The sequence below is a fragment of the Thunnus thynnus genome, chromosome 8 (assembly GCF_963924715.1).
Source record: "Thunnus thynnus chromosome 8, fThuThy2.1, whole genome shotgun sequence".
NCBI lineage: Eukaryota > Metazoa > Chordata > Actinopteri > Scombriformes > Scombridae > Thunnus > Thunnus thynnus.
The window spans coordinates 20,253,538-20,280,392 of NC_089524.1; the positions used below are offsets into that span (position 1 = coordinate 20,253,538).

The 26,855-nt window shown below is 40.9% G+C and overlaps 1 protein-coding gene across 3 annotated transcripts in view; it reads left to right on the top strand.

Moving 5' to 3' along the window:
* Window positions 1-26,855, top strand: part of agbl4 (AGBL carboxypeptidase 4) — a 434,053-nt gene that overhangs the window by 317,570 nt on the left and 89,628 nt on the right. For all 3 annotated transcript variants that reach the window (XM_067597035.1, XM_067597037.1, XM_067597038.1), the window contains one exon: window positions 24,538-24,577. In XM_067597035.1, coding sequence (XP_067453136.1) covers window positions 24,538-24,577 — 40 coding nt within the window. The remainder of the gene's footprint in view (window positions 1-24,537; window positions 24,578-26,855) is intronic.

The following is a 26,855-nucleotide window of genomic DNA, read 5'->3' on the forward strand; positions in this document are numbered from 1 at the left end:
GTAAAGAGCATGGTTAGCTAATGATACCCTCACACTGTGTTGTTTCACTTCACGATGTTCTAAAGTTTGTATCAGACAATACAAAACAAGCAGTGATCTTCTAATACTGGCAAGAGTAATGATAATTACCAACAACAGAAACTAATGTGCAAGTATCATCTTGCTAGTCAGTCATATCTCACTTTGCCTGACAAAACATCACACTTCCTTTTCAGTTCTCTGCGAGAGAGAGAGAGAGAGCGATGGGTACATGAGAAAGAGATTGCAGTTTCCTCAGCGACGTACATGGAGGCGACTGCTGTTTATTTCCTGTTTATAACCATTAGTCAGAACTGTTTTTCAAAAACTGTAACTAAGATCGTCCCCTAACCTTAACCTCATGGTTATTATTGTAGCCGTGATGTGACGAAGGTACTTAAAGGAGTTAATAACTTTAACCTACACCAAATGTTTCTCTAACCTTAACAAAGTGATCATTTTAACTCAAACCATGATCTTTCCCTAAACCTTACGAAATGTTTTTTTTGCCTAAACCCAACCAGACCTTGACTATAGCATTTTCTGCAGATAGGGGTGCCAGACTAGAAAAAGCTCCTATGTGATGTTCTGGACTACGCAGTCAAATTACCTATTTGATTGTTTAATTTTGTGGATTTGTTTCGTTTCAGATACACAAGTGAAATCATGTCTGTTCATCTGCAGCCAGGCATGAAAGCTAGCACTGTTCCTGTTAGGAAAACTGGAATTTGTGTAGCCTGTACAAAAACAGTTACATGACATAATCTGACATCATGTAAAAACAAACAAAAAACACAGTTTTCTGGGCTTTGCTCAAAAAGTTAACTTTTTCTCTGAATTTCTACTATTGTGGCATAAAATAAACATAAAATCATACAGCATATTAACTTTTTAAATCACAAAAATCTGTGAAACCTAAATTGTACATTCAGTGAAATTTCTACCTTCGAGTCATTCTTTATTTGTGAACATTTGTGCTGTAGTATACAGTACAGCACGCTCTGTGAACCCAATAATGTGTGGCTGCAAGCTAATTTGTATGTCACATGTATATTGGTTGGTATTTCTGCAGGGTTAGATTATTTTTGAATCATAGTTACAGAGGATTGATCCATCCCAATATGTTTAGTGATAAGCTGAAGCCGAGAGCCAGTGATGACTGACAGGTCATGGTTAAACGGTATGATTGCAGACTTGCTGCAGTTTTATCCTTGCCTACAGTTATAGACCTCTCCACTCAACAATTGTGTGTGATAGGAATTCTCTATGAAGCAGATCAGACGTCACATGACATCAAATCCTTGACCTGATCCTGTACTATGAGCTCTCAGCTTCCATTTCCTCAGTGTTCCCACAGCACAGCCCCTCAAGTAGATGAGAGGGTATGAACACTTTATGCTCTTACATACACAAGTGTGTATCACAAGTCCTCGATCTCAATGTACACTTTTACTTCTAGTACCTAGAAGAGTCGAGATTTATATGCTGTCTAGTACAGTATATTGGATACATGGCTTGGTTGAAGCACTTCGGCATGTGATGCTTAACTAGACTAGGCAGGAGATGGCAGCGAATGTCAATCAAGTGAATATTTGAAGGATAAATCAGATCTTTCTTGTGGAATTTCCACCCATCTTCAGGCCTTTCCTGCTCTCCCCAGTCTATTGGCCTCTCACCCATCCTTGGGCAAGGGCTCTGACTCCTCCACCCTCCCCCAGGCTCAGCCCCTCTGACACGGGCCAGCAGCTCGGCACGCCTGGGGGGCCTGGAGACCCCCGATAACAAACTGCTCTAGCCAAGCCACTCATCTCCCCCACGCCTACACAGGCATTTACCCACCACAAACACCTTGCTCACATTCCAGACAGGTCCCCCCCCCCCCCCACCTTCCCCCCCGCACCCTCCTTTTCTTCACAGTCCCACTCCCCAGTTGCACAAAAGACATTTTCTCTTCTCTTTTAGTTCTCTTTTTTTTACCTGAAGTGAGAAGAAAAAAAAATGAAGGAAGTGACGGGTCCCATTTTTCCTCCACTTTTCTATTTTCTCTCACCTCTCGTTTTCTTGCTCTCCCACTGCTGCCCAGCTTCTGTGTGTGTGTGTGTGTGTGTGTGTGTGTGTGTATGTGTGTTTCTCCCCTATGGTTGAGTGTCAGCATGAGAGAGATGGATGCCAGAGAGTCCCTTTCTCTCTCCTAAGGCGCCATGTCTCTCCTCTCTCTTCAGCCTGGCTCGTCTGCACCTGCATATTGTGATATAGTGCCTCTGTTCAGCCAGTCGATTGCCTTTAACAGGACTGGGGCACATTGGCCAAATTGAAAGGGATTGCGGCCTGCTTTTCATCAGAGTCACAGCAGAGCAGGGTGCAGGGTCCATAGGGCACAAGAGGGCATGGATGGAGTGTGGGGTGTCTTTTTCTGTTGCACTCTCTTGCTAACACACTCTCTCTCTGTCTTTTACCCTCTCTTCCTCTCTCTCCATATCTTTGTGTCTCATTGTTTGATGCCATCTGATGGCTGTGGAAACATTTTGTGGGAAATGAGTATTCTGTTTCCCATCAATCCATTTCTCCATTTCCATGCAGGAGTGCCTATTGATAGCACAGGAAAAAGAAAATCAGCAGCAGTCCCAAAGAAAAATGTCTTCATTTTCCATTTGTTTGCCTCATACTTTTGAGGCATGTCATATACGTGTGCCTTTTCTTTTCAAGTTTGCGTCTTCCATTCTTTGTGGAAGACAGAATTTGAAAGGACCCATCTCTCTAATGAAAAACCCCCTGTGTGTGTGCTTTAATGAGTTAGCAACACTTACATATACTTTCAGCTTGTTATGTCAGCAGAGTGGCAGACACACACACACACACAAATATACAACCATGATGGAGAAAAATACCTGAGAAAGTGAAGCTCGTTCCACAGAAATGGTAATGATAACACAACTGAAATGCTAATCATGTCAAAAGGAATTAACGAAATCCCTTTAATAGCATTAATTAGCAAAAGAAACAATAACTTCAACGTGAAGTTCCCAGTGGTATTCTCTGAGGTTTAGTGTATTCTGCATGCATCAATTTTTTCATATTTTTCATTCATATATTAATACCATGATATATGTATTATATCAGTTTAAGTATATTCATACAAACTTCTTTTGGTTATTATATCATTTCCTGCTGTAGCTGTATCCCGTTACAACCTGCTGCTGATATGGCCCAATTTCAATCTCATCTAATCAAATCAGTTTCATCTAATGTGATCTAATTAAATCAGTGTCTAAGTTCCATGTATCTCTCTGCTTCAAAAGTTAGCAGTGGCAGGAATCACGCTTTTGTCAGACAACTCAAAATAATCTATTATCTCTGTCTGATCATTTGAAGTTTACTCCAGCCCAATTGTCCATCATGAAGGACAGAAAATGAATGCGTTCACCCCACTGCTTAGGATAATAGATTGACACAATCCAGACAGATTACTGGTGCCAGTTACACAGGCTTGTGCCTGCATGCTAAGTCCCAAGCGAAAGACTTGACTAAAGTGACTGATGGCTTCAAATAGCAGTGGATATGTGCATGAGTGATGGAGACAACGCTTTTTACCTCCTTCCTCCCTCCCTTACTTTTCTTCCTCCTTCCTTGGTTGCTGTGGAAACGGGTGGGCAGATTTGAGGTTGCTGTCACCTATTGTTCCCCTGAAGTTGTTAAACTTTAGTGCCCAAATGACATGGAAAGAGAAAGCAGGCGTGCAAGCACATTCATGCTCACACTTGTGCAGTACATCAAGACATACACTTGTACACACAACACACACACTCACAATGTCTTTAGAGAAATCTGCTATCTATTTAGTGTCTTGGCCTCAATGTTCAGCGCTTTCTCTCTATTGACTTAAGGAATGGTGAAGGGAAAAGGAGGACCAGAGGTGAGAGAGGACTATAGAGAGGGCACTTGAAAAGGCAGTAACCTTTTCCCTGCTTGGTGTATGTCCGATAGAGACTCCCCATAGTATGCTATTGTGGAGCTGTCAAACTGCCTCCCTATGAATTCAGAGTGACGCTCGAGAGGTACATAACGCCTTGTCTAGGGCTCTTCTAGTGTCCATCTTCTTTCATTCATGGATCAATAGTTGTCTTTATTTTGGATTCCTTCCTCCTCTTCTCTCTCTCTCCTTCCCTCCATTCGTCTTTGACAGGGCAGGCCTAAATGTCTGCTTTAACTAGCTGCTCACAGCCCTCCTCAAAACACATTTACATACACATCAATCACGCTGTCAAAGGTAAAGGCATGACGCCGTGTAAAAACCAGAATTGGATTATGGCCTTGTCTCATCCCTGACACTGACTGCTTGGCTGGCTGGCTGACTAGACTGTTGATGCACAAGTTGAACAGCCTGAATTGTTATTGGTTTGTGTTTTTCCCCAGAGTGCTTAGCGTTCACTGCACACATGTTTTACGTGTGTCCAATAAGGTCTGGGATACCCAAAGAAATGTTTTTTTCCTCTCTCACAGTAAATCGCCTGCATGTGTCTAACTCTGCTTGTTAAAAATAGACTTTTGTGCCAGCACTGCTATTTTTGCTGTTTTTAACAGTGAATATTTCTCAATGCAACATAATAATTCACTCAGAGAGTCAAAGAACTCACCATTATATCAAACGCCTATGCAGTAAGCCACAAGGATTCTGACAGGAGAGATTGGTGGTAGCCAAGCAGCTGATGAGGCATATTCAAGTGTGACTTTTGTTCTCTTCTGAAATAACACTATACTCCACTGACAAGTGTTGTTTTTTGTATAAGACTGTACTAAAATGTCTGGCGACCCATATGAGTGTTTACAACTGCACCAAGACAACATTGTCTGTTAATGCCTGTCTGTTAATGTTACAAGTAGCCATTACAAATTTGATCAAAATTCATGTGAATATTTTCTAAACTGCCGCCACTGTGGCTTTAGACTGTGGTTAAAGTTTGGTTGGAATAAGGCACAAAAATAACTACTTGGTTATGATTAGGAAAACTTCATTTTCATGTTCAAAAGAAGAACTATACAAGTGAGGTTAGGGAATGACTGCCATCATGGTGAAGAAGTTGACAGGAAACAGGAAACCAACAAAGGTATCCCGGATCAAAGTCACATGTTTTGATGCTTTGTTGATCCAACCATCTACTTCAACCTCATCCCTTAAAGGTTTTGTGGTGCTAGTAACAAGGTCACACTACTTCCAAATTTGCTTCTCAAAAACACCAGTTATTATTTACACAACCACAAGAAGGAGATCCTTGTCAGATTATTTTTGGCATTTGAACAAACTACCAATGCCATTATTTTTCTTGTGAGGACAGCCTCAACTATATCTACCACTCAATACAATAGAGTCCTCCACATTGGTTAATGATAAAAAAAGAGCAAATTAACCAGCTGCATGTGGCCCACTGAAAATGTTCATTAAAATATTTAAAGGTCTTCTGAAGTTAAGTTCAAAAGGTTGAGCCTGAGGTTAAGACTGAGAAAAGTAAGGAGAGGGAGAGATGCAGGAGAGTTGATGCAGGAAAACCCTCTGTGGCCAGGGCTTGGAGACAGCAGCATGTATCACCAGGCCCATCATCACGGCTCATTTGAGTGTTTGATCCTAGCAAAGGCGCTCACTCCTCAATGCAGAGATCATACCACCCAAGGGTGGCGTCTCCGTAGCTTATATTGGCAAACACAGTAGAAAGAGGAGGCTAACCCCTGAGGTATAGCCATCTGCTTGTGTATAGCCCCCTTACTCCTTCTCTCAAGCTCTGGTAATTAACAAATACTATGCTGTACTGTAAATGCTATTTTTGTACTAATGTGTGGGCAGGGTGAAAAACATCACAGGAATTCCAGCCTGTTAATTAGAGTGTATTTATGGCAATTAAAGCTTGCGCTTTTGCGGCCTGGGAGAGACTAACTGAAAGAATTCTTAATGTCTGACCCTGCGATATGTATCATTTAACACATGCTACTGTGAATACCAACACTATCCTCAGTTCAAATCATATTTTAAATAGCTGTGGCTGTTTCAGGTGAACCATGCCTCTGCTGTTTGCGTTCTGCAAGAGGGAATGTAGTTTGAAAGTGGATATAGACATAATATGGTGCCATACAAATTTGGCTGTTTTACGCTGTGGTGACAGTTAAATGTGATGATCTGCCCTATGTTTTCACTCTGTTCACTGCATTATGCCACTGTCTCACGGCAGGGAGTTTGACCACGAATATTTCACTATCCAATTACCAGGTGAAATTGGCTGTTTAATTTTACAGCCTCAATGAAGGCGCTCTATCAGAATGATGGCCATTCAGTTAGCCTCCTAACACCACTGCAGGCAACCTGCTCGTCTGAGAAAACTTTCTTTGTGTGTGTCTGTGTGTGTGTGTGTGTGTGTGTGTATGTTTGCAAAGTGCACAGAAAAAAAGCACCGAAGAAATATAAATCAAGCAAGGTGATGATAACTTTGGCATTGACACTGTGATCCATCGTCTTGCCTCCGCACTGAGTGTTTTCATTTCAGCCAGCAGCAGGCTGCGACTGAGAGGCTTTCTACCAAAATATAATTGTTTAGGAGTAATGAGCTGGAAAAAAAGGACAGAGAAAAAGGAAAAAGCGAGGGGGGTGGAGGGGTGCTGGGGGCTTGAGAAGTGACTATTAGATGGAGAAAGAAAAATTTAACGCACTACCATAAACATGACTGACAAAACAAGCTGCAATTTGAAAGCATACATGTAATTATAGCCTCTCTCCTTTCTGTAAATCCTTCCAGCTATAATGCTTTCTCTTTATATTTGTAAAAAAAAAACATATTGTTGTTTGGACATCTAATGTCAGTTATTCACATGTGGAATTAAAACACTGTTGTGCACATTGAACTCTGAAAGTTTACATTTCCATTTGCAAAATGTATGTCCTGCAAAAATAGCATTTAAGAGATCTTGTATGGAGGAAAACCATTGCTGCACTGACCTCTATGGGCTGAACCTCTGACCACACCCATGATCCCAGCTAGGTGTGGTCTGTTGTGACAGTTGTGATGTAGTATCACAGCTGTACAGGGTGTTGAAAAGGTGTCACCACTAGTTGACAGCGCAAGCAAGATTACTTGTCTGGGTGTAGTTCCTCCTTAAAAGTCTTATCCTGATTTTTTCCACAGTCAAGAGTATCATGACATTTTATCTGTGAAAAGTATTTTCAGTCACTTGTTTTGTGTTTGCTCACTGTTTTGATGTGTACAAGGCTTGACAAGGCTTTTCAGTTTATGTCCATTGGATATCTATATATCTATATATGTATATATGTGCGTGTATATATATATATATATATATATATATATATATATATATATATATATATATATGTTTTACAGTTGTTTCGCACCCCATCTTATCAAGGAAATGTATTTAATAACACAAAATAGTTGACTGAGAATTAGCACTTGCAATTTAATGTAGATTTAGCCCATTCTTTCTTTGACCAGTGGTAGGACTGTACTCTTGACCTCCCAAAGATACCCAGAGGAGAAAAGGAAGAGTAAGCTTGGAGGAAAATCCTTATCTGATTGGGAAGGCACAGGACATTATGGGAAGGCATATGTGTTCACATTTCTCATGTTTTTTTAAAATCTATATTACTCTGTAGCGGAGGCTTTTTTTTTTTTTTTTTTGTAAATAAGATGGCTCCGACATGACTTTGAGGGTGAGCAAGGGCAAGGAAGAGTTACCGGGTTGGGCAGATAACATTGATTTTGATCAAGACTGAGAGAGAGAGAGAGAGAGAGAGAGTGAGAGGAACAGGAGCAGGCTGTCTGCAAGACATCAAACTTTCCACTCTTCTTCAGATCAAAATTACCACCTTAGATGGGAATGAGAATTTTAATTAGAACTCGGGGCTATCTCATCTCAGAGTGTGTGTGGAGCTAAAAGACTAATTCCCACCACACACTCTCACATCCCCCACCCCTACCTTCACAGGCCACTTTGTCCGTTATTTAATAGGCTCTTTGTTATCTATCTACTTGGGTTTGCCAGGTACTTAGAGCCCCTCCATTGGAATATTAGGTATTCTGATGAGGCAGGCAGCTGTGTGCTCCACGCAGATGGTGCCTGCTGTAATCAGCTCTCTCAAAAGAACGCCTCTCATATCTCCCCCAAACTTATCCTTTTTATGATTACAAAACACAGAGCTGCAAATTGTTATGAACAAGATAGATATATTTACTGGCAGCATGAAATACAGTGGCGCCCAACGATTCAATCCCTTTCAGGTTGATTCGTATTGCTGAGTGCACTCTCTTAGATGAGGACATTTGGTAATAGGGACCATGAATAGCATTCAAATTTGCCCTCTCCAAATGGGGTATTATGTGATAGAACTGGTAGAAATAGAGACCTTGTAGAAATGCTGCACAGTGTATTCAATTTGTGTGTCGTATAAGCTACTGGATGCCTAAATTTCCCTTGGGATCAATAGAGTTTCTATCTATCTTGTCAGGGTGGTCAAGGACAGAGCCATGACCTTTGGATAGACTGGGCCATGGTTAATGAAATCAATTGGTTAAGAAACAAATATCAACCCAAACACAACCACAAAAACACTGTACTGTCTTAACCACCAGTCCAAAACATCCAAGTGGAGAGACAGACAGTACTGGTGCTGTCAGTGATGCAGGATATGAAAAACTGTCTGGCTTGCATTTTCTGTCTAGACTTTATCCAGATTTCATTTACACCTCGTAATCACAACGCATATACTTTCCTCTTGCAAATGGAAATGCTGTGTGACCCCCACAGTAACAAATTACTGAACATGCATGAATTAATCAGGAAATCTGAGGCACCAGGGAGCTTATAAAAATGCATATGATTTGCTTTTTGTTTTGTATTTAAAATGTGAAAGTATTTACACTGTAACTTGGATCTGGATTGGTGGATGCAGTCTTCAAAGCATGCTTAATTTGTTATGTGTGTGCATTTGCGTATTTCCAACATTACAGGGAATAGGGCAGTAAGCGTTGTCAGGTGTAGGCTGGGACCTTATCAATGAAGCGGCTCAGCCTGTAATTAGTGCTATAATCACCTCCCTAATTCAACCACTGCTCAGCATATCACCCAGCTCGCTGCTCCTCTCCCACTCTGTCACTCTCTCTCTCTCTCTCTCTCTCTCCTTCCCTCCTCTCCCACTTTGTTTCCAAACAACACTCATTCTGCCTCCATCTCTTTCTTAGTCTCACTCTTTGGCCTTCTCTTGCTCTGTTTCATCCCTTCCTCCCTCCATGCCTTTCTTCATCCCAACCCGACACCTCTGTCCTTCACCCGTGTGGAACTCAAGCCAAATGACTGAATTCTTCTCATTAGTAGTGCATTGGGCCAACGTGCCTGGAGGGAGACAGAGCGATCTTAGTACTGAACAGCTCAGCAGAGCTCTGAGGGGTCAATGAGCTGGTTAGGGAGTGATGTTTAATACTAGACTTAGGCAGGGGGGAGGGGAGCTTTATAGTTTCCTTCACTTGAGCATGAGGCTTTACTACATATGTAGGGGCAAGTGAGAATGTATGCATACACACATACACTCGCATACCATTTAATCATAACAATGACTATTTGAATTGCAGACAAAGTTACAAAATTCTTTTCAGGGTAAATAAAGTAGTTTTCAGACTAATTAAAACAAAAAACAGAAGACATTTCAATCTTCTCCATCCACTCCACTTTTCTGGAGCATTTTTATGGGCATGGGATGCACAGCCAAACAAGCACTCCACAAAATAAAAATAAACTCTACTGCCAAACACGGGGCAGACTAGCCACATTTCCAAACAGTAGATATGCTACAAACTAAATGGAAAATAACTCTGGTGAAGTGAATGAACTTGGAATACTCCGAGGAAGAGGATAGCATTGTCTGTCATGAAGGTTCATGCCAAGACAGCCTTACCAGCCTCAATTTATATCAGAGAAACAGGTGGAGTCTGTGATTGAGCAGGTAAATTGTCCAGCCTGAGTTATGGAGACCCTTTTGCGTAAGAGTAGAATCAGCTGTACCATGGCCAGGCCAGCATTTAAGGCAAATAGTGACAGATCTGAATTGTTGCAACAAATAACATGTTGTGGTGGAGTAAATTGTTTCGGTTCAGATTGGTTGTCATGAGTTCAGCCATTTTGATCAAAATGAATTTAACATGCACTATCCAAATATGAGTGAATAAATTCCACATTTATTGTACTACAAGTACTTTGTTGCCTAAGTGCACAGACAGCATTGTCTTCCATACTATGTCGGTGTGTGGCAAATGCAGTGTTACGAATTTCTGTCCCCTGAGATGTAAATCCAGCTTAAAGAGGAACATCTCCTGCCTTTGAAAGCCTGTTTGAATTGCTGTATATTTATATTGTATTTATGGTGCTGTAGCCTAAGTAATATAAGTGTACTTGTGAACTCTGCATCTCCCCGACAAGTCCATCAGCTTCCTCTCAGGATAAGCCAGACTGGACTCTCCTTCCAGTCCATTATGTGCATCATGTCTGGGAGTGTGCTGCATTTAAGGGGGAGAGCAGCTGATTTGATTTGCCATTACTGAAGCCTGTGCCAACTACACCTGATAATAAGATTTTTTTTCAGTTAAATATAAATTGTTGCTGCCCCAGCCCCTTTGTGGGATTGTGCCACATGGACCAGGGTTGTGCTTGCATCTCTGGTCATGAAAATTGCACAAATAATTTCGCCACACCTACTGTGTGTGCATCTGTGTTATGAGCTCGCACTTCACCCCTGATAAACACATCTACGATGTAGTATCATGTGAAATATACTGTATATCGTATTTCTTTCTTTTTCTGAGGCTTTATTGATGGAATAAGACAGATGCTAGTGTGCGTCTGTGTGTGTGTCTGTCTTTGCCAGTATGTATGTCTGTGCTTGTATGTGTGCATACATGTCTTTACATATAGCTTTGTGTGTGTTTGTGTTGGACAAAAATCAGGAGGAAGTACAGCTGTCTCTCAGTGTTTGTGTATGACTGCCAAAAAAGGCCTGGGGAGATGTAGTGCGCACACACACACACACACACACACACACACACACACACACACAGAGACCATAATGGAGCCGCTATGGGGCCGCTTGGCATGTAGCCTTTCTTGCGCTGGTGTGTAATGTGATTTGTCCTGACTATTGATACCCCAAAACACCCTACTCTCCCCCTCAACCCTCTCGTTAGCCCCCACCCACCCCACTTCACCCCCACTTCCAATTTCCACACTAACCCAATTAGCATCTCGTCAATAATGCTCAGCATTTCATTTTGCTGCTTTAATTAACAAATTCAATTTGCTCGAAACTGCTGTGAAAACAAATTAAAAGCACGGCAAATTAAAAGCCCTCAGTTCGAGCGGATATAGCTAAGGTGATTACAGATGCGTCAAACGACTGTTTTCTTGTTTGTTTTATCTCAGGAGTGGAACAGAGACTCCTGAGAGGAGGGGAGACCTTGACTGAGGTGCCAGGGCAGTATAAGATCTGAAACTGCTAGGGAGGGGAAAGTGGGCCTAGCAAGCTGGAGGTGGGGAGGGGCTGAGGCACGTCTGGTGCTGGTGCACTCGATGTCACAGGGAGGCACTGCAACACATTAATAACATAGATTCAGTCCCAGTAGAATCCAACACCTTATACACACATACAGTGCATACATATTTGAGTCCTCTCCAAAATTAAAACATCACCTTTTTCTTTTTTACTAAAATGACTTAAACATTTTAATATAATACATTTCTGAATAATACTACGCATTATTATATTAGCTAAAACATATTACTTAAAATGTCCATCAAGTCTCCAGGCTTTCCCCTCTGCCAGGCTAGCAACACATCAAACCCTTAATCCTTCCTCCCAGGTGGTAAGCTCACAGGAAGGCGGCCTCACACTGTCTCTTCTATCTGAGCCTGACGAACCCCCATGGGTCCAGGCCTGGTCACCAGGAGGGGCTAGCCAACTGACACGCCTTCCATAGAGTAGAAGATGGGCAAGGTTTTTCCCAGAATCAGAGCATTAATTTGCTTGCTGAGGTCACTGAGATAAAACAAGGGAAGAATATCCTACTCCGTCTCCTTCATCTTCCTTGTTTTATCCCAGTTAGGAGTAATTAAGAAGTTGCAATCCCATCCAGTTTCCATTGTGGTCATGGAAAAGTGGACCGGCTCTTCTGTGTCACAAATGTGTTTTCTTTGGGTGTTGGGCTGTGCTATTGATTATGTAATTTTCATAGATAGACTCAACGTGCAACCAAGTAGTGTGTGAGTATGTGTGAGTGAAAGTGTTGTGTTTAGTGGCCACAAGATTGCATGTCTGCTCTTTGCCATGAAGTAATCCTGCTGGCTTTATCAGGCTACTATCTCTGATGTGCAATGGAGTTGTTGTTAGCCGAATGACAAGCAGCTAAAGTGGTGGTCAGCGCCTCCTAGTCTGAGCCAGTGACTTTCTGCAAGAAAATAGTACATACCGGCTTTAGTAGTGAGTTGCTCCCCAATAGGGAGATTAGGCAACGCCTACGCAGTGATGCAGACAGTGTGTCAGGCTGTCATAAATAAGAGGGATCTGAGCATGAAGTGAAGTTAGCCAGTCATTACTAACATTGCACATTACTATCCAATGTTCATCTGTAGTCTCAAGATCTGAATAGTGACCAAAAATACAGGAGCGTGCAACAAGCAACCAAAATGTGTTACTTTTCTGGGTGCAAGACATGGCAATAGATATCCAGAGGGAGCTCTGAGTAGAACTGCTCCTTTGAATTGAAAGGAGCCACTTGAAATGGTTCAGGCACCTGAGAAGGATACTGCTCAAGAGCCTTCCTTGAAGGTAATTTGGAAATATCCATCCAGAAAATGGCTCAAGGACAGGCACAAAGGTCCCATCTTGCCGCGGGATCCCCAGGATGAGCTAGATGATGGGCTCCAGAGAAGGATGGCTGGGCTACTATAGCTTGCTGCCACCATGACCCCAAACCAAAGTGGTGAAAAATAGACCGGAAAAATGGATGAATTTTGTAGAGCGGACAGTGCAGTAAAATTTCATAATGATTTCAATGTTAATTATTACATTACATTGTTTGTCTCTTATACATTATTATTATTAGTGTATTTATTACATTATGAAACATCCTTAATCAATTTAATAATCTTAGTTAAGGAGTTGCTGTGATGGATTCTAATTTTTTCCAGTGACTTATTTTATTACATTCTCAATTTTTCTGATGGTTTTATTGTTTGTGTGGATCTTCCCCTCCCTGTGCTTTTTACTTGTCTTCATTCTCCCTGTCTGCCTGCTTGCCTGCTTTTCTTGTCTGAATGAAACTGATAGCTCGGTTATTTGGCATCCTTGGGAAACACACAGGCCTGAAGATTCCCAGCAATCAGCAGAAAAGAAATGCCACGTATTAGATCTCATCCTGGCTGCTATCCCTGTCTTGCTGTATGCCTATACAGACAGGTTATACAGGAGTAGACCAGCTGTGCTCCTCAATAGTGCTGCTCAACCTCTTGACCAGCCCAGCTCACAAACACACACATACTCACACAGCTAATGGAACTGGCCATAAGCCAGGTACCTGTGACGGTCAATGTAGCTTTGTTTAGCTCCAATGTTAAATTGATTTTTAGGTTCCAAGTCACATGGCAGTGGCAGCAGGATGACCCTTTCCTAACAGAAAGAGAGAGAGGGCGGGAGACCGACTGTACAGTACAACATTTTCTCATTCCTTCACAGACACACTCTGTGCTGCCAGTGAGCACAGTTTCCTCCCATTCGTTTGTCCTCTTCAAATAAGTGTCCTTTGAAACATCACCCTGCTCCATCTTTTTTCATTTTGTCATTTCATATCCCACTCCGTCTCCTTCATCCTCCTTGTTTTATCCCAGTTCACTATCATTTTAAGCTGTGATTAGAAGTTACCAGACACCAGACAGTGCATCCATCTGGTTCACACGTCAACATCTGGAGAGGGTGTCAGCTGTTTTGACATGGGGAAGAGACACACACATCTCTCACATCTTTAATGTGTGTGTTGCTTTTGTTTGTTTGCATGTGTTTCAGTGCATCTCGCACAAACTCCCTCGCCCCCCTTTCTCTCCTCCACTAGCGGCTAATTATTGTCCCGCTTAATTACCAGTAACACAGCAGTCCAGCCTGCTTCAGCTTTAAAGAACTATTCAGCACTCCATTCCAATACATGATTGAACTCGGCTAAATGGAAAAGTTGTGCTGGAGAAATGCTTTAGTCACACAACATTTTGTTTCATTTCTTTTCTAATATGTCTCTCACTGTCTGGTTACTTGAAGATAACAGACATTTGAATTTGTTTTGTGGGATATCATAAAAAAATAAAAATAACAGGTTTTGAAATGGAAAAAGGCAGCAAGACACGAGAGGAGAATTGTTCCACAGCTTGCACACATACACATTCACCACCTCTTGTTGGATCCATAAAGGCAATAAACCAATAGGAACATACACGTCTCCTGACCTTCAGCTCCAATTAGGCCCTGAGGAGAGATGGGTGAACTTTTCAACCTTACGTCTTGTCTATTGATACTCCAGTAGGGTTGTTCTGAAGACAGGAAGATCGGCAAGTCAATATTCAAGTTCACTGTTGTGGGGGGGCACAAGTTTCAGTCGCAAAACTTTAAAAGTTGACATCTCTGAAAGGAGCCCCAAGTCCCATATGGTAGAATTTCAGTTTCATTTTCCATCTCTCACAGTTGATTGAATACCCCTTACAGAAAATGATGAAAATATAAAACTATAAAACCAAGGTGGATTTTCGACTATACTACTGGCACTGGAGTGTTTCCTAAAGATAAAAATGTTTTAACACACACCAGAAGAGACCACACACTGTCTTTTGAACTCGGTGATGTGGCTTCTATTTTTCTAACTGTCATCTAAGCTAGTGCTGAACTGATATAATGGTAAACCAGTATGCATTTACACACTCTCTGACAATGCAATGGCATGTTCAAAGAATTTCACATTAATTACTTTTTTAGACTTCTTAGGTAGAAGAATAATCCTAAAGAATGTGCCATCATTTTGTAGAATAATCGAAAAGTAATCTAGTCGAAAAAAAAAAGATATATTGAGTATGATATGTTTTAAATGAGCAATGTTCTTCCCTAGTAATGAGACCCAGTAATGTTGAAACAGCCAGGCCTTGATCTCTGCTCAGTAGTGCTGTGGGGTTGCTCTGACTGTGTGCCTGCCACTGGGAGGGCATTGATTCAGCGTTCTCTGGTAAATACCAGGTCACTACACCTGCACTCCATCAGGCAGGGGTCAATCACAGCCCAATGGGGAAATGATGATAGGACAGAGTCCTTCTGTGTGTGTGTGTATGAGTGCAATTGTGTGTTGAGGTTTCAAGTATGCTATCAGTGTCCTCAAGTCATTGATTGGTCCCCAGTGTCAAGACGCTGCCATCGATTCTTTGCCAGGTCACAGCGGAAACTCTCGGCTCAGCAGGGGCTCTTAGGTTACCCATTTGCGCATGCATGTACACACATACAAACACTCATGCAAAGTCATGCACAGGCGCACACACATATTTAGTGTTATGCAGAGTACTGCCTAATAGATATGATGAACAGGAGACACGGCAACATGTTTAGTAGGTTGTAAGATTAGAACTCTATGGTATATACTGTATACAGCTACACTGTTGCAGTTAATTTCATTGACAATGAGTTTAAGCCAAATCCACAAACCTTCCTAATGACTGATGCAAGGTTACCTATTTTTCTGTAGCTGTTAAAAACTAACTGCTAAATACATAATTGGGAACAATGTGCTTCTCACGTTTGGACTGGTGACCTAGGTAGGTCTAGAGGGTTAGCCTGTTCAGCCGAGGGAGACCAAGACCCTCTTCTACAGCCAGGCTTGCTAGCAAACAGAATGCTACCCTGTGGCCACATGGTCCACAGAGGCCAGCCAGGCCATAGATACCCCATGTTACAGTGTCCATTATGCAGCAGAAACAGGTAGATACCTTCTTTGATTGAACATAAAGTAGAATATAGAACAAGACTGTGGTACATCATCTCATGGGGGTGAGGAGCCAGAGCTTATATAGCTGGGCTACTTCTGTTCTGGGCCCTGGAACCAAACACCATGAAAGGGATTGGACTGTCTCCTTTAGTGGAGTAGTTTAGGGTGAGAGGCACATCGCACCAGATATTACTGTGTTCCTGGCTGAGCAGTACTGTAATATTTGTCCAGTGAATGGTCACCTCAATATGACTGCATGTAACATGGAGTGAGAGTGCCTAAGAGCAGTTCAGATTATTTGATCTTCTTTAAAAGTCATGGTGCTTGTGATTGTGTGTGGAAACGAGTAAGAATAGTAAGAGTACTTGGTATTAGAACATCTTAAGCCATAAATACTATAAGAGGTGCAGTTGTATGGTTCAGACACTTGAACAGACAGCCACAGAGCTGTTAGCTGATCAGCACCTGTTGTCAACTGGTCTCCAACCAGTATAAAGAGAGGGGCAGTTCATAAACGAGAAAACAAAAAGAAATGGAGCCTAATATACTCATTGGCCTTGAGTCAGCAGTTAGTGGTCCACCTCAGTCCTCTCTGTGTTGTTTGTACTGGATCACCACATCCTGCTGACTTGCACAGGCCCGGAGTCCTCTGGAGCTCATTCCACCTAGACCAGCTGCCTATTTTGCACTGACCCTCTTCAGCTGCCTTCTTACCGTCTCATTTGCAGTGGAAGGTGGTGTCAGGGACTGCTCAGTGTCGTCAAGAAGAGGCAGAGACCTGAGCAATCAAACATGAATCACATCTGTTGAAGAATGCATTCAGCACACTGGCCCAATTTACATCCAACTCAGACTGCCTGTTGTTGGATGCCTTGTATCCAGAGATGCTTTTCGTACTCCTTTAAACCTTACCTAAATTATTCTGCTGCAGCCTGACCTCAGTCTTCCTCCTGTAGTAGTCATTGCTCTTTAATATTATACCTTGATCTGCTTGATCTTCCTCCTCAGCTCCTGCTCTAGTTCTTGCTTATCTCCTGAAATTAAAGTCTTTGTTTAGTCATACAGTAGGACTTTTAGAACTGGGATAACCCAAGGCTTGTTGGAAAAACACAAGTATCACACATGGTAAACACACTTGTTTTATTGCATTTTGTTTAGCCAACATGCATCTACATCTTGTTCAGAGCTTCTCTAAATAAGGAGAAGAGATTTGTTCTCCAGTTGGTCACAAGTGTCAAATATTGATAACACACCCACATTAGTAAGGCCACCCTAGCCGTAGAGTATATTGCTAAGGGGACTTTTTGTTATCATGTGATTGACAGCACTGGGTTAGACCATTATGAACCACCTGCACCAGTTATTGCCTTCAAACTAGAAGTCTGAGTATTAAAAAAGACAAGTGGGGTGCCATGGTCATACAGCCTAGACCCATGGGATCCTTGTTCAAAAAGCAAGTTACCCGACAGACTGGCTATGACAAAATGATGGGGGAAAGGGTCCTCACAGCCATCTTAGCTGCTCTTTTAATCGGTTCTCATGAATATTTAATGAAATCAAGATGGAATTGAATCATGTTTTTAACTGCTATGAGAAAAGGCAGTGGCGTGGCGTGAGATGAGTTGGTACGTGTGTCAGCCTGACCAAATGCATACAGTATGTGTGTTTGATTGCATGCTTGCATATGTTAGCATCAGCTACATGTATTATCTGTACATGCCTGTTGTGCACGTTGTCAGATTACTGTAGCTCCCATTGTTAGAGGGAGTGCAATAACGACAGCAGCAGGGAGGACTGCTGTGTGTGCCCTGTGCAGGTGGCCGTGTCTGTCCTCTCCCTCCGCTCAAGAGAAGCTGCTCTCCACTCTCAGAAGGAATAAATCTTTTATTTGGTTTGTTGTATTTTTAACCAAGGGCTCCTGGTCACGCAACAAAGCCCTGCCCTCCATCCCCTCTGCTCCCAACCTCTCTCTCCTCTTCTCAGCATCACAACAGATATTACCTGACACTGTCATGCAAGTGGAGACACGATCACATTTCTTCTGGCAAGTAGCCATCTTCCTACTCAAACAAACTGATAGGGATTTTTTTCTACTTTTAGTGGTTGTTTATTCTGCTGGCAAAATTTTGCGTGCTACATTTTTGTCAGCACATGTCCAGTAAATATTAATATCTCTACTTCTCATCTTTGTAATGCTAAATTTATGCATAGATTAATTAAAGACATCATTGTATTTATACGGAAATTTGTCGATCTTGAGCTATTACATTTTTCAGTTTTAGGAAGCCCTACATCTTATTCCTCTGACATCATGGTGTACTTGCTTTCAGTGGGTCAGACAGCCACACCCAAACATAACCTAAAACGCTCATCCCATTAGCTCATTCTTACCTCACCTCTCCCCTTTGTTACCAAGGGAGGATGACTAAGATGCAGTTAGACACAGACAAGCAAATACAGGTTTGCCATTTACCTCCAGTGTGTGCGCTTTGTGGTTGTGGGTTTTTCGGTGTGTGAGCATATGCAGAAGAAAAAGTAGTGACTCAGTATTTGGATGATGTAATTGAGCTGTTTTGCCAGATGAGGTGGACAACCTCGATGAGATGAAAGGACCAGAGGAAGATGGAAGAAGAGTCAAGCTGTTGACAGATACTCTCTCACTCAAAACCCCATCAGCCATTGACCCTTGTCCTTACCCTGGATATATGATAGGGGGATGTTTGTGTATGCATGTGTGTGTTTATGGGTCACAGGGGACAGCAGTAGGACTGGATGCAGATGCCTGTTTCCTGCATGTGACCTCATCCAGAGAGCGGAGGGTAAAACCAGGAGTGCAGCACACACTGATAATTAATTCACTTACCAAGCGGTAACGTCAACATTATATTTAGACAAAGGCCAATGACTGAACATATTGATGTGAAGCATTATAGTGTGGCTATAATCAATATTTTATTATTAACAATGGATCACATGACAATTTCTAATGACAAACCCACATAGAATTATCACTTAACTTTGCAGTTCCCTGCGGTTCAATAGAGCATTTTAGCAGCTTTCAGTTCATTGTTTTGGTTTGACAGTCTGCAACTTCACTGTTTCGTTTCAGACTCATGGCTCTCATCAGTGTCGTTTTCTGACACAGGAGGGAGCTGTTTTTAGCAAAAAAAGATCTAAAAACCCACTGTGCACTACTTGCCTAACACCAAATGACACACAAAGTTAGCGACTTTGCAGCATTTAGCAGCATACTGCAAGACCTGTATATTTCCCTCAGGCGTCTGTAGAGAAGAGTGGATATTGGACTTACACAACTGTAAACACAAGTGTAAATGAATGCTAATGTTGCTCCATGTCTGTTTGCATATCTTAAAAGGTGATTTGAAAAAAACAAACAAACAGTTATTGGAGGTTTAAACTTTAAGGACTTCTATAAATAAACTATCACTGTCAGATTCAATGTATGTATACTGTATTGGTCCATGCAGTTAATGTAGAATAATGTAGTATTATTATTTAATAAATATGCATTTTCTGGAAATAGAGCTTCCCACACAATATATTGTCCTTGCAAATGGAGAGTCCCATTAGTAATATTCCCATCCCACAGCTACATCTAATTCTTTTTTTTCTTTCTTTTTTTTACTGAAAACTGTGCAAGTAGTTGGATGGTGGCTGTGGCAGTGTAATTTAGCCATATTGACTTTAAATTAATTTGAAATGAGCTACAAAATGATGGCTGGGATTTTAGTTACTCCCCCCCCCCGCTTCCTCTCCCTTCCCCGATGGCTTCTCTGCCTCCTTTCTCTTTTTACTTCCTCACTCTCTTTTCTCTGTGATAACAATCAGCAAATATGAAAAGTAAATTTTGGAGGAAATGTTAGCAAATGGGTTTTGGGTAGATTGTGCATGAATATTTAATTTAGTCATAAAGTAGGGATTTAGTACATTAATGGTTTTTCCACTGCTGTCACTCGATTTGAACCCCCCCTCCTCCTTCTCCCCTTCCCACCCAGATTAAGATGGGTTCACAGTCTGCTATCTGGTCTGCTGATTGGTTCTGGTAATGACCATATTTATACTGATTATAACATTATGGATTTCTTTATGGGGGTGGGGGTTGTCAGACTTATATTAGGGAACTATTTATGAAATAAAAAATGTGTTTCTACTAATATTCAAGAGAGACTAGTAGAAACTAATAACAAGAGAATCTGATAAAGACATTTATAGAGAAACAGAGCAGTTTGTCTTTTAGTCAGGATGTCAATTTTACATTGAAGTCTTTGCAAAAGTGCATCTTTCCACTTATGGAGGTAAAGATCGAACTTTATCAGGACCTGCACTCATAAAACATCCAAGAATAGAAGCACTTATAGGGGCTCTCAGGTCAGGTTACATGACTAGAAAAATAGAACTTAATTATGTTTCATATAACACTGTTATAACACTATTTTAGGATAATTCATGACTCCAGTTCGCTGGTATATCAGTATTGTTTACTGTGCTGCTAGCAACAGAGTCCCAGAGTCCCCCATCACTGGCTTGGGCTACTGCGACAGCTGGAGTGGCCGTCACCTCTGGCTCCCAACTGCTTCCTTGTTTTCTGACCTAATAACACTTTAACTGGCAGGTCCAGTCTGGATTCACCTGTGGTAAACATCTGTGGACCTGAGCCAGACAGGTTTTTTGTAAATAATGATTTAATCTTCTTGGAGTTCTATACTGATATGGCCTTCAGCATCAGCTCAGTCAAATTAATATCAGTTAATTTTGTGGCAATCAAGTACTAAAAGATTTTGACTGTCATTTTATCGCCCTGTGTGTTCAACCCCACCAACCTATCACTGAGTATACATGTATTGAAGAAACTGAATCAATTAGTCAGTCAATAACAAATACTCACTTCAACTGGTTTCATCTGTTGCAGTGTGTGTTTGTCTGTGTGGCAGTGAGAGGGCAGTGGCAAGCCACTTTGCAGCTGGGCTGGCTTCAACCGGGGTGTGATCCCTCAGCTCTTGGCTGTGTTTGATAAAGATTAATTCAATCCTATTTTCTGCCCTGAAATGCTTTTGTCAGACCCCCCCTCCTCTCTCTCTCTCTCTCTTTGTGTGTGTGTGTGTGTGTGTGTGTGTCTGACTCTCCCTCTCCCTTCTAAGGAACACTAAGCACCTTATCCATGTTAAGGACCAACAAAAGCAGCAGGAAGAGAGAGCAGTGGTAGTGTGTTGTAATGCTCCACCACAGATTCATTATCTGTGTATAAGTACTGGCGGGCTGAACGGGCGCTCACACTTTTCGTCTGCTGGTTACATTGTGTGTGTGTGTGTGTGTGTGTGTGTAAAAAGGAAAAATGATTTTGATGTCAGTTTTAGAAGATGCATAGTCCTTATGTTGTGTGCACATAAGTGTGTGTCTGATTTCATGAATCTATAGTCATTCATAGACGTACCATTATCTCAAATGAGAAATAAGATTCAAATGAAGCTTTTCAGTTTACCATAGTTGCAGTTGCAGAGAACTACAGAGCCAGTAGAGGGTGCCACACAATTTAAGTGATTATTTAATCTCCTAATATTTAAAGTCTGTTAGTACAGACCTCCATCCGAATGTCCAAAGTTTTGACTGTACAGGACTGCATTTAAATGTAAGTTGATATCAGTATTATTATTATCATTATTATAATAATAATAATAATAATTATTATTATTATTAGTAGTAGTAGTAGTAGTAGTAGTAGTAGTACAGTAGAGGTAATAGTAGTAGTACAGCAGTAGTAGTACAATGTGCTTCACAAGAGATGGAAAATAAACATTTCAAAACAACTAATGACAATCAATAATGAATAATACAATAGGCGTGAAAAGAGACATTATAAGTTCTCAGGTAAAAGCAAGTTGAAAAATATGTTTCTCGTTTTGTGTGTGATTATTTAGCTCACTTCTGTACAGACTAAAAGGGATTTGCTAGAGAACTCTCAATGTAGTGGTTCTACTTTGCACAGAGATATGTGTTTTATATTGTATTCTGGTGGAGTTAAGGGTGTGATCGTACTCCAGTTGTTCTAATCAGGACTTTATCCCCCGTACAGCAGCAGTGAGAAGAACTACAGGTGTAAATGTTTCTCTGTTGTTATTGATTCCTGCTGCAGCTCCATATCTGACTGACTGTAGAGAGTCAGCAGTCTCAACAGGTGGGAATGGCAGTGTGTGTGTGTGTGTGTGTGTGTGTGTGTGTGTGTGGCCTGCCATAGGCTACTTTTGGGGACAAATTTCAGATTTAGGACCAGTTAATTGGGGACAAAAGCTGTGTCCCCAATTGAAAAAAAAGATGATTTTTGAGTCAGTGGTTAGGTTTAGGGTAAGTCACTAGAAAATGAATGTAAGTCAATGTAATGTCCCCAAAAGTGACCATGATCTGATATGTGTGTGTGTGTGTGTGTGTGTGTGTGTGTGTGTGTGTGTGTGTGTGTGTGTGTGTGTGTGAGAGAGAGTAGGTGGGAATGGTGCGTATGTGCGTGTAAATCTGTGTGTGAGTACGTGTGGTGGAGTGTATGATCTGAGCTTGCTCTCTTGTTGGTCTGCGTCTCATGTTGTCACAGTGACCTCTACTGCTTACATGGTCACCCACCCAGCACCCATACCTCTTCCACCACACATGCACCATATCTTTAAAGCTAACTTACAGTCTATACAAAATACATATTTTACTTAAGGCAAATAAGAAATTCAACCCACTTATCAAACATCCTAGCTCCTTGCATGTTAGAACATCTAATGTTTCTTTTCTGGCTCCACTATGCTCAGATGACCTTACCTCAGCTCAAGCATCATTCACCCTTTTCAGTTCATGACTGAAGACTCAACTCTCCAAAAAAAAAACAACCTTGTACCACCCTTTATTCATAGAGTAGTATCACCACTCACACATCTTTCTCATCAACTTGCAGATATTTGCTCTAAAACTCCATTTTGTCCATTTTGTTATTTCTTACTTTTACGAACAATACTTGTGTCATTACTGTATGTTCTTTCTAGTGCTTACATTTACAAATATATTTAAACAAATAAAAAATACATACATTTAAAGTCAGAATTACTAAATCATTGTACATTCTCCTTCTTACCTTTATCTTGATCCTGAGCACTTACATGATGATTTCTGGATGACAGAAATGATATTATTATATGATAGAGCTCTTTGACTCTTATTGCATTAGTGTTGGTGAACTTATTTTCGAAGTTATTCCATCATGGCACTCCGTGGACTGCTTTCCACTCATATTATTTGTAATAAGTCTCTCTGAGTAAGAGCATCTGCTAAATACTAAAATAAGTATTTAGTGGCCTATCAGTGAGTTCCACTTCAGGCAGTACTGTATGTAGGGAGAGAGGGACTCCAAGTATGCTGAGAGTCTCTTTGCTTATCCCTTTTAGCAACTGGTTAGTGTGGCGCCTGCATATTAATGAAGTCTGGTCCAAAAAGCTGGCTTTGACAGTGACCTAGCCATACTGTGACTCACACATACACGCAGACCCTTCATCCTTTACTACGATGTGAAGATCTTCTTTCCTGCGGGACTGGTAGATGAAGAGGACTGAGGTGTTGATTACTGCAGTGCTCGACAGTCAAGTGTGTGTGTATGTGTGCGTGTGTGAGTGTAGAAAGGCAGCAGGTTAAAGAGAGGGGTGAGCCAGCTAGCGCCTCCTCTAGACTCCTTCTCAGCTGCTGAGACATCAAGTGTAAAATTGCACACTCTTTCAAACATACTCTATCAAAGCCTATGAGGTCACACTTACACACACACACACATACAGTGTTGGGTAGTAGTCAAAACCACTTTGAAAATATAGTTGTACAAGTTTCTAGATTCTTCACATTGTATATAAACCAAGGCATACAGTACCTTAACAGAAGTGCAGTTTGGTTAAGAAGTTGAGGAATATCAAACTATTTTGTAAAAATGATCATATTGCATATCTCACACAGTGCAAGATTACAAAAAATGCCACTGAGTTGAATGTTAGTTGTATTTTAAGTTAAGTGTAAAGTCTAGTATACTACAAAATCATCCAGTACACATAAATCAAAATGACACAATAATCCTCTATTACATAAGTCATTATTTGAATTGAACTGAACTTAATCAGGCTACTATATTACTAGTATGACTGACTGTATGCTACATGGCGATTGATCAGTAGACTCTCTGGAAGACTGGATGATAATGGGCTGTCCCAGCGGCCCTGAGCTTTAAGTTGCTGACCATGTAAGCGTAACATCCCTGATTTGAGTCTTGCCAGGGAACTTTGTTGCATCTCATCTCATCATCCCTTCTCTTTCTCCGCTCATTTCCTTTCACTGTGCTAATAAAGAAAGCAAAAAATTCCCCCCCAAAACATGACTTTTAGATAGTGATTTTAATGACTGTGTAATGTCATTTACATTTGTCTTTGTTCTCTATTTCTTTTAGCAACAACGGCGTCTAGACCTGTTAACCATCACCAACACCGGTAAGTCCCTGAGATTTAATGCTCTGACTTCACTGTCACCCCAAATTCACCTCTCTGCTTCACCACTGATATTAAACTGTGCTGTGATGCTCCCATACGCAGCCCAGTATCAGTATATTTTTCTATGTTTTCTAATTTGACTTGCTATTGATTTGACAGAAGCATGCCACTAAGGCACTCAAGTATTTTTTCTCTAACCCACTTCTAAATGCTCAAAGGGTTACATGCTGTTTTCTGGATGCAACTTTTCTACACAAACACAAACCTGCACAGTTGGACAAAAACCTGCAGCTGAACTATTGCTGATTTGGTGGCTGCTGGTTAGTTACTTGAGCATATGTTATTTTATGATGTATTAGATGTAAACAAACTATCATCAGTTGTATGAACAACTATCACTATCAAGTGTGACCCCAAGCGTATATGCAGTATGTAAGCATATATCCATCCCTCTATATGTGTGAGTGTGTGTTGTAACGGTAGGTCTTGTACAGAGACTCTGTACTTATGTTTAGATTGTGAAAGAACTAGTCAACATGTTAGCTTTAAGCTATCAAGTCAGAGAACGTCACCTTTTCCTTCTATCGTGGATTATATGTGTGAGAATGTCGCTTCTCTTGATGTTTTTGGAATGTGTTCATGTAGGTTGGACTGGGTTTATGTTTTCATCCGACCAAATTCTCATTGGTCGAATAATATCCGTGTTCCTTTCATAAGAAGAAAAGTGCTTCATCAGTAGCCTTCCAGGATTAATCCATTATTTCCTGCAGTGGGAGGAACAGACTAACAAATTACCTGTGAAAACAGGGGTGTATTCAAAACACCCCTGTTATTTTCACAACTTTGAACTCGCCCAACTTAATGGAGACTGCTGTGTCTAACTGTACTCAACGTTTACTGAGTGTTTACTGAATCAGTTTTTCTCCGATAATTATAACAACGGAGAAACACTGAAGACATAAAACAGAGAAATAGAGAATGGAGAAATGTGTGGCTGCTGAGTTCACTGTGCACTCTGTCTCGTTACATCCAACCTCCCCGCGACTAATCGATTAGTTGAAGATTATGTATGATTTCAGTCGACCAAGATTTTCTTTGATTGACTACAGCCCTAATGTACAGTTGTATGCAAAAGTTTGGGCACTCTTTGACAAATAACATATTTTGGTGATTTTTGTAATTGAAAAGATGTTAACACAGTCTCTCTAGATATTTTCAGCAAACATTAATATTTAGCTACCTTTTATGTCATGAATTGAACAAAAATAAAAACATTGTGGCATGTGCAAAAGTTTGTGCACCGTTAGAGTTCTGAAGTCTCAGGCTTTTTTATAAGGTCTCAGACCTTGATCAGCTCATTAGGCCTGAGGCATGTCAACAAATGTCAACTGGTGCCAGTTTCAAAGCTTTACAAATACTCTGACTCTTCAAACCTTGTGCAAACACTCAGCAACCATGGCTTCCCCTAAATAGCTGTGTAAGACTGTGTAAGAATGAAAGTTTTTGATGTCCAGGGAAAAGCAGGGGAAAGCTACAAGAAGATAGCAAAGTTTTGTCAGCTTGCAGTTTCCACAGTGCGAAATGTAATTAGGGGATGGCAGTTTAGAGGAACTGTGGAGGTAAAGATGAGATCTGGAAGACCAAGAAAACTCTCGGAGAGAACTGCTCATATGTGTAACATACCTCTTGCATGTTACATTAAATACATAACTTGAGCTTTACATGGTCACTATTCTAATAGCAAAATCTTGTAATACAGAATTTAATTTGGTCAGTAATTTTACATTTATTTGATAGTTGTAAGGTGTACATATTTGTGTAATTTTCACATTTTTATGCTGTTATTTTATATTTCATATTTAATACTAGTATGCAAGGTAATGATGCAGCTATGAAGCCCCTCACCAGGGGAACAAGTCAGACCAGGCTTGTATTCCCCAGGTGAGTGTGTGACTTTTAAGTGAAAACTTGTAAATATTAATGTATAGCCTATCTGAGAGAGACTGTAACTATATTACAGATTCATACATTCAGAGTGAATATCTACGTGTGCTGATACATCTGTATCAGTAGCATCTTTGTGTGATTTGTAATAAAAGTCTTTGATCCTGGTCAAGGTTAGACCTTTGGCCCTATAACTTGTCAGTTAATGCTTATTGAGCTTGGCTACAGAAATCATTCATTAGTATTGTATGTTTCCTTTGATTATGATTTTCTTTTATGCTGAATAGTTTTACTGAGACCAGGCTTACCCCCCCTGATCCTGAAGTGCTTGTAA